Genomic DNA, 17,093 nt, shown 5'->3' with positions numbered 1-17,093 from the left:
AGTTTGTGTGTCAAATGAAACTTGTAACACCTTAAAATTATTGTAAATTATCAATGAATTGAAAAAAAAGAATTGCACTGTCAGAGTACACCTTAAACACTAATTTAATTGCTAGACTTTTCTCTAGCTAGAATATCCAATCTGTATACATTTACAGTGAGCCTTTTCACATTAACAAATTATTACAGGTTGGCATTTAGGAACAAGAGATCAAGATAATTATTATAGCCAGAAATATTCTAACACACATACCAGAACTTACCTTGTTAGCAATTAAAATAGACTAGCAGCAAATTATTTGTAATTTATCTTATCAGAAAGACTTAAGCCTTTTTTTTGTGTGTGTGTGCGGGGGGGATTGAACTCAGGACAAGGCAGGTAGCGGCACTACTGAGTTAAATCCCCGGCCCAAATCATTTATTTTAATAGAATCTTTTTACTCTGACTCTGGTATGAGAAAGCAAATACACCAGTACATGGAAGTCAGTCTCCTTTCCCACTCCGTGTATCTACACAGATGGGTCACACAGTGAACAAAGAGCACACTGATTACAAGAGCATCTACCACTTACTCTTGAAAGTCTTAAGGCAGATGTTACCATGTAACAAGAGCATGATTCTTTTAGGCAGCTGGAAAATAGAAGCACACTGTGAAAGAAGAGGTACATGCCCATTAGCGAGAGGAAACAACGAGGCAAATCATTTGCAAGAGTCCCAGTGTAAAAAAACATGTATTTAATATTAAAACTATCTGTGAATATAATATTTTTCTTTCAGAGTCTTCTCTTTGTTTTTCTTAACTTTTTGTGTTCATGTTATTTATCCAGCTTGCCATTCTCAAAATTACAAATTATCTACACAAAGAAACATTGTCCTCACCCAGTTGTTTTATTACAGGAAAATGTAATTTAGCAATCATACCACATAGCGCAAAAACATAATATTTCTCTTGGCATCCCCCCCTACTAGCAATAAGAATAGTCCTGAAATTTTTGCTCTGTCAGATGCAACCTTTTTAACCATCTGAAATCAGCCAGCTGATCTGAGCTATTGTAATCTAGGTCAAGGGCTGGTCTCATTCAAGCTCTGCCTTTTTCATAATCTCATTTTGTAGTACTATATCATTGGGATAAAAACTTCCTCAGCAAATTGTTGTCCTTCATCAAACATCCACAGGATTGGGCTGGGGATTTAGCTCAGTGGTTTGGTGGCCTGCCTTGCAAGCACAAAGACCCGAGTTCAATCCCCAGTACCAAAACAAAAACAAAAACAAAAAAACATCCACAGGATTAATCACCCTCATCCCCTACAAGGATCACGTTAATAGCCCATTCTTTGGGTAAAAGTAGGAAAATTACAAACCCTAAGATATACTTAATGAGCTCAAACACAACAACAATGGAAAATGGCCCAACAGTCCAGATTTGTAAAAATCATCAAATACCATGTTAATTGGAATCCTTAACTGGGCATAAAATGCTACTGAATCCCAGATCATATCCTAAAACTTCACACAGCGAGGCAAATAATAAAAAAATCAGTTAGCATTGGAAAAGTTTGTATCGTAAGAAGTCCTTTGGGGGGATACTGGAGGTTGAACTCAGGACCTTGTGCTTGCGAGGCAGGCAGCAGCACCACTGAGCTAAATCCCCAGCCCAAGAAGTCCTTTTTATAGTGCAGTAAGACAAATATCACACTTATTTTTTGACCAGAAACAGGATCTCAAGTAATAAAGGAGTGTAGGATTTGAAATTCTCAACTCCACCACATAACAACTATGTGTTTTTAATCAAATTGCTTAACCTCACAATTTCCTGATGGTAAAGAGATAATAATACTACCTACCCTCATATAATTATTATGAAGAAATATTGAAATAATGCACAAAAAATACTTGCCACAAGATTTGGTATAACATAAGCATTCAGTGCCTGTTAATGGTCTTTTTATTTGTGGTAGAATGTGTTTTGTCTAATTTTTAGACTTCATCCTTTGGTGTTCTCTGTCTCCATTTAAATTGGTGTCAATATTGAATTGTTTCAGAGCTGTCAGTTGAAGAGTAACAAATACTTCCTGAGACATTTTTCTTTTTCAGAGTTAAACAAAACCTTGGTTGTTTCAGTATATCCTTTTATTTCATTTTTTAGAGGTACTACTTTTTCTGAAGAGAAGGCAGTACCAGAGGAGTCGTTAATACTGTTAAATGAAAATTCCTTGTGGTTTAAAACTTTGCACGTAAAAAAATAAAAAAATTCAATACTCTGAACAGAACAATACCAAAAATATTTTCACCTACCAAGACAGATAAAATTTTAGAATGCATGGAGAAAATGGAATATCATTCAGCCATAAAAAGGAATATACTAATACATGCTAAAACTTATATGACCCTTTAAAATGTTACGCTAAGTGAAAAAGCCAAGCAGAAATCGTTATATGTTGTATTATTTGTTTTATGTGATGCCACTAGAATAGACAAATCCATAGTGCTGAAAGCAGATTAAACGTCTGGGAAGGAAGACTTGGGAGTGATTACTTAATGGGTAACTGGATATGTTAATGGGATGGTGAAAAGTTTGGAACTAGAGAGAACTGGTGCTTATAAAGCATTGTGAATACAATAGAAGCTATCTAATGTTACACTTTAAAATGGCTATTATGCGAATTTCACCTCAATTTAAAGAAAGAAAGTGAAATGAGTGTTTCATTGCTGTAACTCAGAGATGTTCACTATTCTTTATAACAGTAAAAGATGAATTTTTTAATATCCAACATAACAGGATTCACTGTAAAATAAGAGGTTATTATGTAGACAAGAGTATTATATTTTGTAATATCTGCATAGATATCATTTTAGAAAAATAATTTTTAAATATATACATATCTTGTTTTGGTTGTCACTGCAAAAACTGCTGCGCAAAGATAGGTTGAAGCAGGCCTTTCAGTGCTTTTGTAACTATCTCAGGATAGTCCACCTTGACTTTAATCCATAATATATGGAGATTTCAAGTTTCTTCGAACAAATTTTTAATGCCACCATCATTTGCAATCCCACACAGTTGGCCTTCTAACACAGACAAAGTCAGTACATGTGCTTATTCACAAATGGGCCACAGATCCATTCCCTCCCAGTTTGGGGGTCTTTTGTGGTTGGGAAGTAATTCTCAAGCTCTTCTCAAAGCTGAAATCATCACCAATGCCCTGGCTCAGTCTCTTTCAAAATCTCTGCTAATGTTTGAAACCTGTCAAAAAGCCCCACTATTCACTCATCACCCCCATAATTGTAGTTGTCTTGGAATGCAGTCACTTTATCTGTCAGTGTGAACACAGTTGTCATTCTTCCCTGAAGGGACAGATTGAATTGAATATGTCACATAAGTAAATAAGTTTTGTGAGCCATTCTGTGTCACTGAAATAAATTGCCAGTGGTGACTTCTTTTGTTCTAAAAGGAATCTCTTGAACAGTTCCCCTAACTCAGAAACTCTAGCCAGTGACCTACCTTTAAAAAGCCATCTCACTTCTCTAGATAACAGATGTGTATGCTCTTATATCCATCTCCTCACAGAGCTGCACAAACAGACTTGAGTTAAGCTATGTCTTTTAATGTGGTTGATAATTTAATTACATTCTGCAAAACATTCAGTGACATTTTTCAACTTGGCAGCCTTTCTCTATGAATGACAAAGTGCATAATAAACTCACATTTAGAAGTGACCTCTTTGCTGGGTATGGTGGTGCATGCCTGTAATCTTAGCACTTGGGAAGCTGGGGTGAGAGGACTGCCATGAATTCAAGGCCAGCCTGAGCTACATAGTAAGTTCAAGGCCAACCTGAATTACATAACAAGACCCTGTCTCAAAAAAAAAAGGCGACCTCTTTGATCTTAGGAGTGATGCCAAAAGCTGTATAGTCATGGCAGCTTCTCTGTCTATGCATATTCCTACACAAAATGACTAATTCTGCTTTCCTGATATGTAATATCTCAAAGACTTGACTTACTTCCCTTGAATAGCTCTGCAGCTGTGATCCTGGATGGCAATAAAAGTGTATATAATATATCCTTGCGCATATCCTCCTGAAAAAATATATCTCACAAATGCATTGTTGTCTTGTTGTCAACATCAGTAGACTAATCAACCTGGATTGCATAACATGGTGATCCATTACTCCTCTCTAACAGTTGTGCCTGAATATCCTCTACTATTTCATCAATTTGTCTAGTTGTGGTGAGAGTCAAAAGAGGAACATGTGGGACCAGGGATTTAGCTCAGTGGTTCTGCTGCCTGCCTCGAAAGAGCAGGGACCTGAGTTCGATGCCCGGACACCAAAAAAAAAAGAAAAAGGAACATGTGCCATTTTTTTTCTTTTATATCATTGCATATTTGCAGTACATAATGATTACAGTCCTTGAAGGAAATTGATACAAGTACACCTTTTGAACCTGTCCTAAAAGTTCATGACAAAAATGTCCTTAGCTGGGCCAGGGATGTGGCGCAGCTCCTGCCTGGCAAGTGCAAGGTCCTAAGTTCAATCCTCGGTACTGCCAAAAAAAAAATAATAATAATAATAAGTCCTTAGCAGCCGGCAAAATCAACTATTCATTAGTAACAGGCTTCTTAATTTTAACAGTGAAGTTAGTCACAAAGAATGGTACTGCCAGTGGAAACACATTTGATGAAGTGGGTGATCTTCAATAATTGCACTGTTCTTCATTTTCATATTGTTTTTCTTTTGAAAAACTAAACACTTGTCCTTTAATGCAGGGTGCTTGATCTCCATGTAGTGAAGAAGCTTTGAAGGTTTCATGCCTTGGTTGGATAGCTATATATTTTACAAAGCCTGTTGTAGTGAACTCATAATTTAAGTAGGACTCTTGGTATTTTCTTTTCATCTACCTTTGTATTTGTTGGCTTAGAGTCTTCTTCTTTGTCTCTTCACAGAGTACTTCTCTTACTAACAGTATCCTAAAATCAGCATGTTTAATTTTTGATTGAACTTGTTGTGTTAATAAAGACACCTAGCATGTATTGAGTGTGGACTGTCAGACACTTGTCTTTTAAGCATTATTCAATCAGTAGTGGACTAATTCTATAGCCCATGCTATTTATGATATTGTTTTATAATTTCGTGTACATTGTTCAGTGTTTTTAATACCTGTCTCTAATTCATATTCCTTTCCATTAGACCTTATAACTTGCAGCTTTTAAGCAGTTTCACATTTGGGTAACATTAGTGATGTCTAGCAGAGTCTCCTTGAATATTAAAATGTCTATGTATTAAGTAACATTGAGAGTTAAATGTTCAGTTTAAGCATGTAGTAGACCTAGCAATTATATATTACCTTAAATGGAAATTGTAATATGAAGAGATTGAATTTTGGAATGGCAGTACATGAATCTCTCCTCTTATCCTTAAAAAAAAAACAATATAAGTACTGGCCTACCAACTCCTATCAGTCATTAACAGTACTCTGGAAATTAAGCAGAGCCACAGAGGGTAGTAAGTATTAATTTAACCAAGAAAACTACTTACCATCTATAAGACAGCAGAGCCAGATGCAGTTTATCCTTTGCCACTCACTGAAATCTTGAGGCTGTTTGCATCCTGCTTCCCTTCTCCACTAGAGTAGTAGTAGCATGGCCATGAAAAGCTAGCAACTTCACAGCCAATGGACAGGGCTGAACTCCTTGGAGCTCCAATGCAGTCTCCTTCCCTGTAGCATTGTCAGTATTTTGTCTGACTAGCACCTCCTGGGAAAAGTCTGCATTCTCAGGATATTGATTATTTGATTTGACTCAGTCCAGCTTTGGAGGGCTGAGAAGAGACTATCCCTGTGCATTACCAAAAAACAACAATCTGCTGTCCACATCACGACTACCTAAGCTTTTCATTAAAGAAAAAAGAACATTGCTTAACTATAAAAAGGAAATCCTGGAAAATTGATGACTATAGGCAACTTTGAAAAGCTACAACATATTTGTAGGGATCTTGAAAGCTGAAAAAGACCTAAAAAGGAAATTACCTCGTGAAAATAGCTATCTTTCTGCTTGACCTTGAGGTCCTGCTCAAGCAGGAAATAAGAGCTAAGGCTGAAGACACGGATAAATTATTTAAGGAACTCATGACCAGCCGTTGGCCACTAAATTATAATGACCCAAGTATTCCCTCAGGGATCTAGATCTAGATTTAGAACAAATACTCCTAAAATATAAATAAAAAAGGATGTAGGGGCAGCCACTACAGGGAATATAGGCTACATGGTTAATCCACAAAGTCACTAAGTAGCAACAACAACAAAACAAAAGCAAACATCGGGGGGAGGGGTCCTATATTTGTCACATAATCTAATAAATTCACTTGTAAGACTTTCAGAAAAACGAAGAAGTATGCTACATATGCATTACAGTTTAAAAATAAAAGCAACAGAAAATGTGCCTAAAGAGACCAGATGTTGGACTTAGTAGAGACTGTAAACCAGCTATCTATATTCTGTATTAAAAGCCCTAAAGGGGGCCGCCGCCTGCCTCTCAAGGTCCGGAGTTCGATCCCCAGTACCAAAAGAAAACAGCCCTAAAGGAAGCCCGGGTTAAAGAATTGCAGGAATGTATGACAACTGCGTCTCATTAACTAGAGAGTACATTTATATAGAAATCATTGAGGTCTGGAGTTGTTCAGTGATAACAGTGCTTGACAAGCATGCATAAGGCCCCTGAGTTCAGTCCTCAGCACCACCAAAGAAAAAAACTCTGAAGTTGGAAAAAGGACAGTGACTGAAATTTTAAAATTCAGTACAATGCTCAGCAATAGATTCTAGCTAGCAAACAAATCTACAAACTTGAATATACATTGATTGAAATTAAGCATTCTGAATTCTAGGAAAAAATGAAAATTAATAGTCTCAGAGACATGAGGAGGCACCATCAAGCATGCCAACATCTTCATAATAGCAGTCATATGATGAAAAAAAAGAGAAGGAATATCTGAAAAAATAAGTTCTTGCTATTGTGATCTTCGCAGTAGCCCACTCTGAGTCTCCTAGACCCAGTGTGTACTTTTATTTTTGCCCTTTTTCTCTTGTCCTCTTTTGTTGAGCCCAAGTTTGATCTGCAGAGGCAGTTTCTCTCTTACCTCTTCACCCTTCACTTTTCAAAGTGAAGGCGATGTTAAAAAGAAAGTTGGAAGTACTCAAATTTCACGACAAATATTAATCTACACATCTGAATAGCACAGAACACTCCAGGTAGGGTACTTGGAGAACTACACTCAAACACATCATAGTCCAACTGCCAAAAGACTCTTGGAAGCAAAGGCAGAGAGAAGCAGTGTACCATGTATTAAGAGCTCCTTAAGAAGATTAACAGCTGATTGCTCCTCAGAAACTGGAGGCCAGAGGCAGACAATGATACACTTAAAGTGCTGAAAGGAAAAACACTGTCCACAAAGGATTCTATATCTGACAAAACTACCATCTTTCAAAAATGACGTTATCTTAGACATTTTGAGAAAAGCTAAAACAGAATTAATTACTAACAGATCTCTGAAAATTCTGGGGTGGTTTCAGGTTCATTGATAGTTCACATTTTTTAATTTGAAAACATTTCTGTTACCTGAATTTTTAACACTTTAATATTTGATGGGACAATGTTTTCAAAAATGTTTTTTGTTTTGCTTTAATAAATCTAGCTGGACAACTGAGCCAGTCGGCACATTTAGCTCTCCAGCTGCCATACAATGTACTTGGTTTAGGTCGAAGTGCAAATTTTCTTGACCATCTTTATGTTGGTATTCCCCGTCCACCTGGAGAGAAGGTAAGTAAAAAATTTAATTTGTCTAAAATTAATCTGTTTTAATAATCGCTACTTAAATATTTGAATGCAATAATATGAGACCAATTCTATTTGAATTCAAGTAATTAAAAATTTGTTCTTCCCTTTAGAGAATAAGAAATTGTTAGTGATTAAGCTAATGTAGAGTATGTCATAATTTGAAGACATTGTATGTTTTGCCCATTTCTTCTCCCATAAACCTCAAGACTTCCTACCCTTCTTTCCTGCTTTTCCATAACATGTTTACCACATAATATATTTCTTTTACTACCATGATATTATTACATTTATGTATTGTATTACACCTAAATATAAGTATAATAATATACTCATTTTGTTTGTCCATCTTTCCTCAACTTGAATTTTAACTCTAAGCAGCATCTGTACATAGCTCTTTAAACAGTACCTGCTATATGTGTCCAATAAATATTTGTTGAGTAATGAATGCATTCATGAGGCACAAATATAATCTTTCCCTGAAAAGATCCAAGTTTTTCCAACATGTTACAGAACATCTATTTGAGACTACAAATGTTAATTTAACTTAATCCATACCCAGAATTTCAATTTCTCAAAATAATTGAGGTTTCTCCTTATTTATTTAGAATAATTGTGTGCTTCTTTAATGTAATAGTTGTTAAATATTCTTAAAATCTTTTTTCAGTCTGTAAGAAAACAAGAATGGACTGCAATCATTCCAAATTCCCAGCTAATTGTCATTCCATACCCCCACGATGTCCCTAGAAGGTAATGTCCTTACTTAAACTAAATATGGTAAAGGTATTATCAACTCTGAATCATCGATCATTACATCTTTTTTTTTTCTTTTCTTTTCTTTTTGGTACCAGGGATTGAGCTCGGGTCCTTGCGCTTGTGAGGCAAGCTCAGCCGCCACTGAGCTAAATCCCCAGCCCGATCATTACATCTTTTAAAACATATTTCTACTATGTTCCCATGAGTGCCATAATGTAATCTGCCTACAGCAAATTTTAAACTGGTAAACATACTTACACAAAAGGTCTCTGACATTTTTAATAAAGAAAAAATTCAATCCTATTAGAAAAACACCCAGTTAATTAATTAAAGATTTATACATGGTCTGCTTAAATAAATTACTCTTCAGTTATCTAGTTATAAATTTTTAAATTTCAGGGTGCGTGCGTGTGTGTATGTATGTGTTGCCAGTGATTCAACCCAGAGCCTTGAACATGCTAGGTAGGCACTCTACTGCTGAGCTATAACTCCAGCCCAAGATGCTATATTTTTTAATAAGCACTGATCTTTTAAGTAAATTCTTTGAGAAGTGGTATACCTGCAGTCAAACAGTCCCCAGGCTGGAAAAATTCAGCTCTCTTGCTGACTACAGCAAGAACTCAAAGCTAACCTTTGCCTCTCCAGTGGCCCAATGTTTACATCTGTAGAATGGAAGATAGAATACCTACCTTGTGAGGATAAAGGTGAAACAACAGTTAACACAGTGCCAAACGTGACTAGTAGGTGTTTTTATTCCTAGCAGAAACAGGTGCCTTTCATGGTGTAGCATTTAACTCTAATCCTTAATTTAATTTATCTTTCTTCAAGTTTTAATAACATGACTGGCTAGTCTTTTTAAAGTAGATGATGAAGGTATTCAGTAATGTTTAAATTTGGTTAGGAAAACTATTCTAGTCTGATATCAACTTGGGAAAATAAGGAGAAATGGTATGATTCGTCTATGACTATGTAACCAGTAGGGTCCTGCTTGTTACATTTTTTTCTCAAAATATAGGCTTTATTGTTCTTTCCTTGCCTCCATCTGGGGACGGAGCCCAGAGCCTTTTACATGCCAAGCATGCACTGTAGCATTTCTTAGCCCTGTCCTCTATTGTATTCCTAGGTGAATGTTTTTGGCGTGTGCTAGAACAAGCTCATGCCACGTCTGGAACTGTGTGCATCCTTTTCCGTCTCTATTCAGTGAAGTCACATTAAACTCAGTTATGATGGGAAAATTTGTTCAATGAAAATGCATAAATGCCACAAATCAGGTCTAATCCCACTTGAGAGCCATTTTACCAGCGTACCACATGATATATTTTATTGTAGATTTACAGGCTTTACAACTAAATTTGCTTAAGAAAACACTGTTATGCCTAAAAATAATAGAAGTAGTTATAGTTGTGCTTCTTTTTTCTTGTTTTTGTTGTTTGTTTTCAGATGGGGATCTCACTGCTGGTAAGGCCTCTCAAGTACCTGGGATTATAGCCTCACACTACCATGCTAGGCCCTGATTCAGAGCTTAATTTTTTTAAATAAGTCTATACCGTACATTTATGTTAGTTTCCTATATGTGAAATTTAAAACAAAAATTGAAAATCTAGTTCATGAGTAGGAAACTACATGGTATGGTACTGTTATATGGTGCAATATTAGGATTCATATTTACTACAATGGACATAGAGCAGCCTTTTAAGATGAACAGTAGGCCAAAAAATTAAAAAGTGAAATGCCAAAAAGTATGTAAAATATTTGACCATTGTGATTTTGAAAGATGACATCTTTGAATGTGTATAATATATGTATATTTCTGAGAAAATATGCAAGAAACAGGTCTGAGTATTGGCTTTTTGTCCTGCTTTTTTTTTTACCAAGATGCCTATACATTTTTTAAATTATTTTAAAAGTAGAACTACCTCCAGAAAAGAAAAACCTCATGAAACAATATTCTTTAAGAGTGAAGTACTCATAGTTAAACCTCAACTAATTATATGTTTGCTTGAAATTTACTTATTCTGAATTTTCAGAAAATCCTGCTGTAGCTTTCTTCCACAATCTCAGTATTTTTATGTTTTTCTTGCTCTTTATGAACAAATATTCTTTTCAAATCTATATACATAATAAAAACCAAATGATTTTAGTTTGAGGTGTATTTTGAGATTTATTGACTAGAGGCTAACTTGAAGATCAGTAAATTTTAATTACCCCAAAATAAACCAATAGTGATTTGCTTTTCATCAGAATGTTTTTAAATTTATTAAACATTAAAATGAAAATATATCTATTTTCTGTTTCCAGGGAGAAATTTCCACATATATAACTACCCGCAGTGTTGGTGATGAAGACCTGCTTTCAGGCTTTTCAGGGCTTGCAAGTGCTGTATTGTGTGTACTGTTTTAGGAGGGAAGAGCTAGTTCTAATGACCTTTAGTTTGTAGCCTGCATTAACAGTAAGGAACTAAAGGAGATTATGTAAGAGATCTCAGTATAAAATCACTATAGTAATGTTAAACCCTCAAATATGGCCCAGACATATGGTCGTTATACTTGGTCATATTGCATATGTGGGCAAAGGTCAGAAAGGCTTATTCAAATCATATAACTACATAGCGTTGGAGTTCAAAGCTTCCAATTCAGCAGGTTAATCAAAATATTAAAAAGATGTCTTTGTTTTTCCAAATAGCCTTGGTAAGTTTATAGAATAATAATTCTCAGAGGATCAAACTTGGAAAAAGAAAAATATCAAAATGTCTCATCACGAATTCTCTCAGAATGATGGGGAGTGTGCTCAGTGGTAAAGTGCTTGCCTTCAAGGTGGCCCTGTGTTTAAGCCCGAGCACCATGTAAAAAAAATTCTTGACTACCAAGAAAGAAATGGACTGCAAAGGATCATCGGTATTCTTACCACTATTGAAATTTTCTGAGTTATTTTACTCACAATGAATGCATAGATAACTAATGATTTACTGAATGTATTGTTATTAACCTATTTTCCTTTTTCATCTCAGTTTAAGGTTCTCATTACCTTAAAATTTGTAATTTTAATTTTTCTGTTTTTATCTATAGCTGGAGTGCCAAACTATATCTCACACCAAGTAACATTGTTCTACTCACTGCTATTGCACTCGTTGGTGTCTGTGTTTTCATCTTGGCAATAATTGGCATTTTACATTGGCAGGAAAAGGTTTGTTCATTTCAATGAAAAGATTAACTTTGGTTCATTCATTATAATGTATTGCTCTTTAAAACAACATTAAAGGGCCAGTGCTGTGACTTAGTGACATAGCACCAGCCTAGTATGTGGAGGCCATGGGTTAGATCCCTAGCACCACCACCAAAAAAGTATTAAATACCTAAGTAGAAGGTTCCAATAATGCACCTCCAAAAAAAAGGGGCTTCATCAGAAGATTATAGGATTTTATTTGAGGGGGGGTCCTATCATAATCTTGTTTTACTAAAATTACCTTTAGTTGTTGGTTTGGGGGTGGGTTTTTTTTTTTTTTTTTTTTTTTTTTTTTTTTTTTTGGTACTTACTGGGGATCGAACTCAGGATCTTGCACTTTCAAGGCAGGCACAGTGCCATTGAGCTAAATCCCCAGCCCAAAATTACCTTCAGTTTTATCTTAACTATTCTTCTATGAAAAAGTACATGTTAATTATTCTAATAAATATTCATACATTTGATACTCAAAAATAAAATTCTTACATTACAAAAACTGTAACAAAGTTACATAATCTGTTAACCATCAGATTGCATTTTAAACCACTTGTGGTAGCCACTGTAATTGCTACTGGGAAGGTTGAGGCAGGAGGATCACAGGTTTAAACTGGACAATTTAGCAAGACCCTGTCTCAAAATAAAATTTACAAAGTTCTGGGGATGTAGCCCAGTGGTAGAACACTGGCCTAGCATGCATAAGATTCAATCTCAAGTACACAGAGAGACACAGAAAGAGAGTTGCACTTTAAAGGTATGATCAAGGATCGCTGCATACTAGAACATAATTTATTACATAGCTGTGTATTATGAAAGAAAGGAAATTAATCTCACTGATTTCTAAGGAGATCTGTTTATAGCATAAACAATTATGATGCAGTGGCTTAAAGTTATAATTACAAGTACATATTTGGCCACATATATGCTGTGCCTCTTGTGGCCCTGTGCTGCTGCTGCCTCTTTGACCTGTTTTTTTATGTATGTTTGCTGCTACTTTCTCCCAGTCTCTCAATGCAAGTTTTCTACAATGTCTGCTCTAGTGTCCCTTCTTTATAAACTTTTCATACACTTTTCCTCACAATTTCATGTAATGTAATGGCTCAGCTATTAACTCAAAATATTCCCAGACACATCCTTACATCTTTGCTTCTCTTTCTCTCCCTCTGTCCCTTCTACAGGGTGTATCCTTTGGTGAATTGCTAAGTTACATACCCGGCCCCACACCTCCCCCGTCTCATTTTTTGTTTGTTTGCTTGTTTTGTTTTGTTGACTGGATATTGTTGAGTCAATTTCTAGTTCAGGTTGAACTAACTCACTGTGTAGCCCAGGCTGGCCTCGAACTCACAGCGTTCCTCTTCCCTCAGCTTCCCAAGTGCTGGGATTACAGGCCTGCACCACCACGCCCAGCTGTTCCTTTCTTTTTTTCTTTCTTTATTTCTGGAGATGGGATCTTGCTGAGTTGTTCAGGCTAGCCTTAAACTTTCAAACTTCCTTCCTCAGCCTCCTGAGGAGCTGGGATTCGTGAGTTCTACCTACCATGCCCAGTCCTCCTTTCTCGTAAGCTCTCTCCCCTCATTTCCAGCGGTCACCATTTTATTTCTACCTAGATTACTTACAAGCATCTCAGAATCAGTTAATTCTTCATAAGATTGTCCTCAGCTGACTCCATTTCCGGTTCCTACCACCACTGTAGCTCCTCCCCTTCTTATATCCTACCTGCTGTCTCTGATTTCTTTCTGTCCCCTTTCCATTTGACTTATCCCATTGTTCAGATTACTCATCATTAAGTTTAGCCTTAATTGTGCCACTCTCGCTCAAAAATCTGTCTACTATGTAAAATGTGTAAATTCCTGAGCCAGGCCTTCCCATTACTTTCACAGGACTTCACTATATACCTTTTTATCCTTATTTCTTACTGATTCCTTTCATGTATTCCATTCTTCCAGAATTCCCATGATTGATCATATTCTCCCAGCTTGAAATGAATGCCCTTCCCTCCTATTTCCATAAATATCACTTTTTCTAAACTTTCCCTTTCCTCACTCCAACCTCGAAGTAATCTCTCTCAGAAGTAACATTCTTACTTTGTATCCTGAGGACAATCTGTTTCTTTTTTCTTTTTTCTTTTTTTTCCCCCCCTAGGTATTAAGTTGCTGAAGAGCAACTGAGGGATATTGTAATCCCCTAAAATACCATATACAATACCTTGCTTGGAGTAGAGGGCAGTAAACACCTCTTAAATCATTAGGTTGACCAAAATTAATATACTTTAGATTTGTCTATTAGCATCAATGTTAAGAATGGATGGGAAGGCAGTGGTTGAATCTATCATTATAGAATCTAATGTTATCCCCACGTTTTTTTTTTTTCCGGTACCAGGGATCAAACTCATGACTGCGCTTGCCAGGCAGGTGCAGCACCACTGAGCTATATCCCTGGCCCTATTCCTACTTTCAAATAAATGACAAGCTAAGAATTTAAGGACCATCTATTGTTTATTTTTAAATTTAAGTAGTAGACCATTAATTTAAAAATAACTTCATTATTATAGTATAAAATCACACCTATTATCTGATAACTCCTGAGAGCTTTTTAAAAATTCATCTCTTGTATTTCAGAAATGAATCTTAACATTTTCTTATAATTTCTAAACTGGTCTAAACTTCTTTTTCAGAAAGCAGATGATAGAGAAAAGCGACAAGAAGCCCACCGGTTTCATTTTGATGCTATGTGACTTGGGTTTAATATTGGAATGGATATTCACATGATCAAATGAAAAAAATCTGGCTTATCAAAAAAATAGGAGATTTTGAATATTATTTATGAATGATGCATCACTTGGTAATTATTTGGAAAGTATTAAATACAGTCTGAATGTCTCACAAGGTCTTTTTTAAGCAGTTTGTATACAATTGGGTTCATTATTTAGTAGTTCTGTGCATTTATGTTCCTTTGGAATGTATTGCATGTATTCTGCTGTCTGTGTATTTATAATCTTATGAGAGTAATGATGATGGATAAAGACATGTAAATAAAACTATTTAAATGAGCAGGATTCTTTTGTTCCACTTAAATTGGTCTTGTTTCTTATTATAACAATACAAATTATACTTTTGCAGATGCATCACAGATGAAGTTACTAAACCTGCACCTTCATTACTGCAGTTCAGGAGCCTCGTTGATAGCACACAGTGTAGTGATTAAGCGCTCTGGTTTGGGAGTCACAGCAGGACAGCCTTGCCTTAAACTCCTGCTTCCAGAGTTTGAAAGATATTGTTTGAATTTGGCTCTTTCTTAACCACTGTGTGCTTCAGTTTTGTTTACACAGGGAAGCTAATATTATACCTAACTCACTTGAGTTATTGTAAACATTACATGGGGAGATTTTTGTAAAGTGCTTAGCTTGGTGACTAGCACAGAGTAAGTGCTCATTAAGTGATAGTTGTTGTTGTTATTTTCAGGTAATTTATTAGACTTCTGCAACTAATTATGAAATTATATAGATTTGGTGGAATTTTACTTTCAGGCATGAGGAAATCATGTTCTTTGGAAAACCAAACTTCTTGGTGGTTCACAACTTATATGCACATTACTTGCTTATATTAACTAAAAATCATAGTGCTCTCCAAGAATAAATGTGCTCTAAAAACTTTCATTTGAAAACTAATCCTTATCATGTGATAATGAAGAACATTTGGTTTCTTGAAAAGAAGCTGCTGTAGGCAGCATCTGGGAAAAAAATCTTCAGTTGCATTTCTGTTCTCAAAAGCTTGGAAAAGTCTGTAATTTACATTCAAACTTCAGTGCAAATTTTATATTATAAACTTCACATTGCCAAAATTTACTTCAAAAAGACTGAAGTGTAAGATTGAGAAACAAGTTTATATATCAAGTCTAATAATTTTCTAATATGCAAATAAACATGATAGCTCTAAAATACAAAAACTTCTCTGAAAACAATTTTTCCCTTCATGTTATTTTTTTCCTTACAGTTCACTGAGAGTGGCATGTGTTTAATTATTTACTGTGTATCTAAGCATGTTAATGTGTCTTCCTAATAAATATGCCTTACTGAGAGTGTTGTGGTGAGTTTTTAAATAATTTTTTAAGAGAGATTAGAGGTTATGAATTATAAGTCACTTATGTGGACCCTGACACTGAGGGAAGCTGACTTGTCCATTCCCTGTTACTAAGTCAGGGGCGACATGGAGTTCTCCTGATAGTGTTCAGATTCACGGAACAGTTAGTTACCAGCCCACAGTGCTCCGCCATGAGCAGGAATGCCAAGCACTCCGTGTTTTCAAGACACAGGCTTAGTCTCTATCGAGTGAGAAAGTATGAGTCTTTAAAATGACTTGTCAGAAGTCTACAAGAAATACAATGACACAAAGAAAATGATAATACAGTCAGTGACATCAACACTCTATAGATACAACATCTATATCATTAAGGGGCAGCAGGTAAAAAAAATGTGGCACAACATTGAGAATCAGTAACAGAACTTAATGTTATTTTAAATATTGCAGTGTAAAGGAAACCAAAACTTTGAGGTCAGATAAAACTGAATTCAGAGCCCAACTGCCCTATTTTGTGACTTTTTTTTTTTAACTTTTTTTTTTTTTTTTTTTTTGGTACCAGGGATCAAACTCGGGACCTTGTATTTTTGCAAGGCAGGCAGCAGAACCACTGAGCTAAATCCCTAGCCCTATTTCTATTATTTTTTATTAGTCATGTTTGCAGTGCATAATGATCACATTTCTCATGGAAAGTTGGTATGTGGACATAACACATCTTGTTATTCATCCTCTACCCCTCCTATGCCTCCCTGCTTTTTCCAATTCTTAATTCCCTTCCATTTACAAAAAGCTCTATGTATTTCCATTTTTTTCCTCAACTTTTTATTCCATCCCCTTTCCCTCCCCCTCTTTCCACCTCTTTGCTTCCCTTCCCATTTGAGAAAGCTCTCCCTATTTCCTATTCTTTTACTTTGCTCTTTATATAGGTTTTTAGTTTCTCATGTGAGAAACCGTGCAAAATTTAAGCTTCATTGTCTGACTTATTTCACTTAATGCAGTATTATGGTCTCAAAGTGTACCCATTTTCCTACACATGCCTCAAGTTTATGCTTTTTGTCAGAGTTGTACTCCATTATGTAGGAATACCACATTTGTCTATTGGTAGGCATAGAGGCCATTTTCGGGATTTAGCTATTATGAATTGTGCTGCTATAAACATTGGTATGCATGTATCACTGTAATATGATGTCTTTAACTCTGGGAAAGATACCTAGAAGACAT

The 17,093-nt window shown here is 35.7% G+C and overlaps 1 protein-coding gene across 1 annotated transcript in view; it reads left to right on the top strand.

Annotated features, from left to right (window-relative positions):
* Window positions 1-15,790, top strand: part of Itfg1 (integrin alpha FG-GAP repeat containing 1) — a 233,971-nt gene extending 218,181 nt beyond the window's left edge. Inside the window, exons 15-18 of the mRNA XM_010617261.3 lie at window positions 7,685-7,809; window positions 8,492-8,574; window positions 11,646-11,763; window positions 14,471-15,790. Coding sequence (XP_010615563.1) covers window positions 7,685-7,809; window positions 8,492-8,574; window positions 11,646-11,763; window positions 14,471-14,530 — 386 coding nt within the window. The 3' untranslated portion in view covers window positions 14,531-15,790. The remainder of the gene's footprint in view (window positions 1-7,684; window positions 7,810-8,491; window positions 8,575-11,645; window positions 11,764-14,470) is intronic.
* Window positions 15,791-17,093: the final 1,303 nt, after the last annotated feature.

This window comes from Fukomys damarensis, unplaced genomic scaffold (genome assembly GCF_012274545.1).
Source record: "Fukomys damarensis isolate Sample0158 unplaced genomic scaffold, DMR_v1.0_HiC HiC_scaffold_37, whole genome shotgun sequence".
NCBI classification, from domain to species: Eukaryota; Metazoa; Chordata; class Mammalia; order Rodentia; family Bathyergidae; genus Fukomys; species Fukomys damarensis.
Note: the sequence above shows the minus strand (reverse complement) of the source record. Positions and strands in the feature narration are given on the sequence as shown.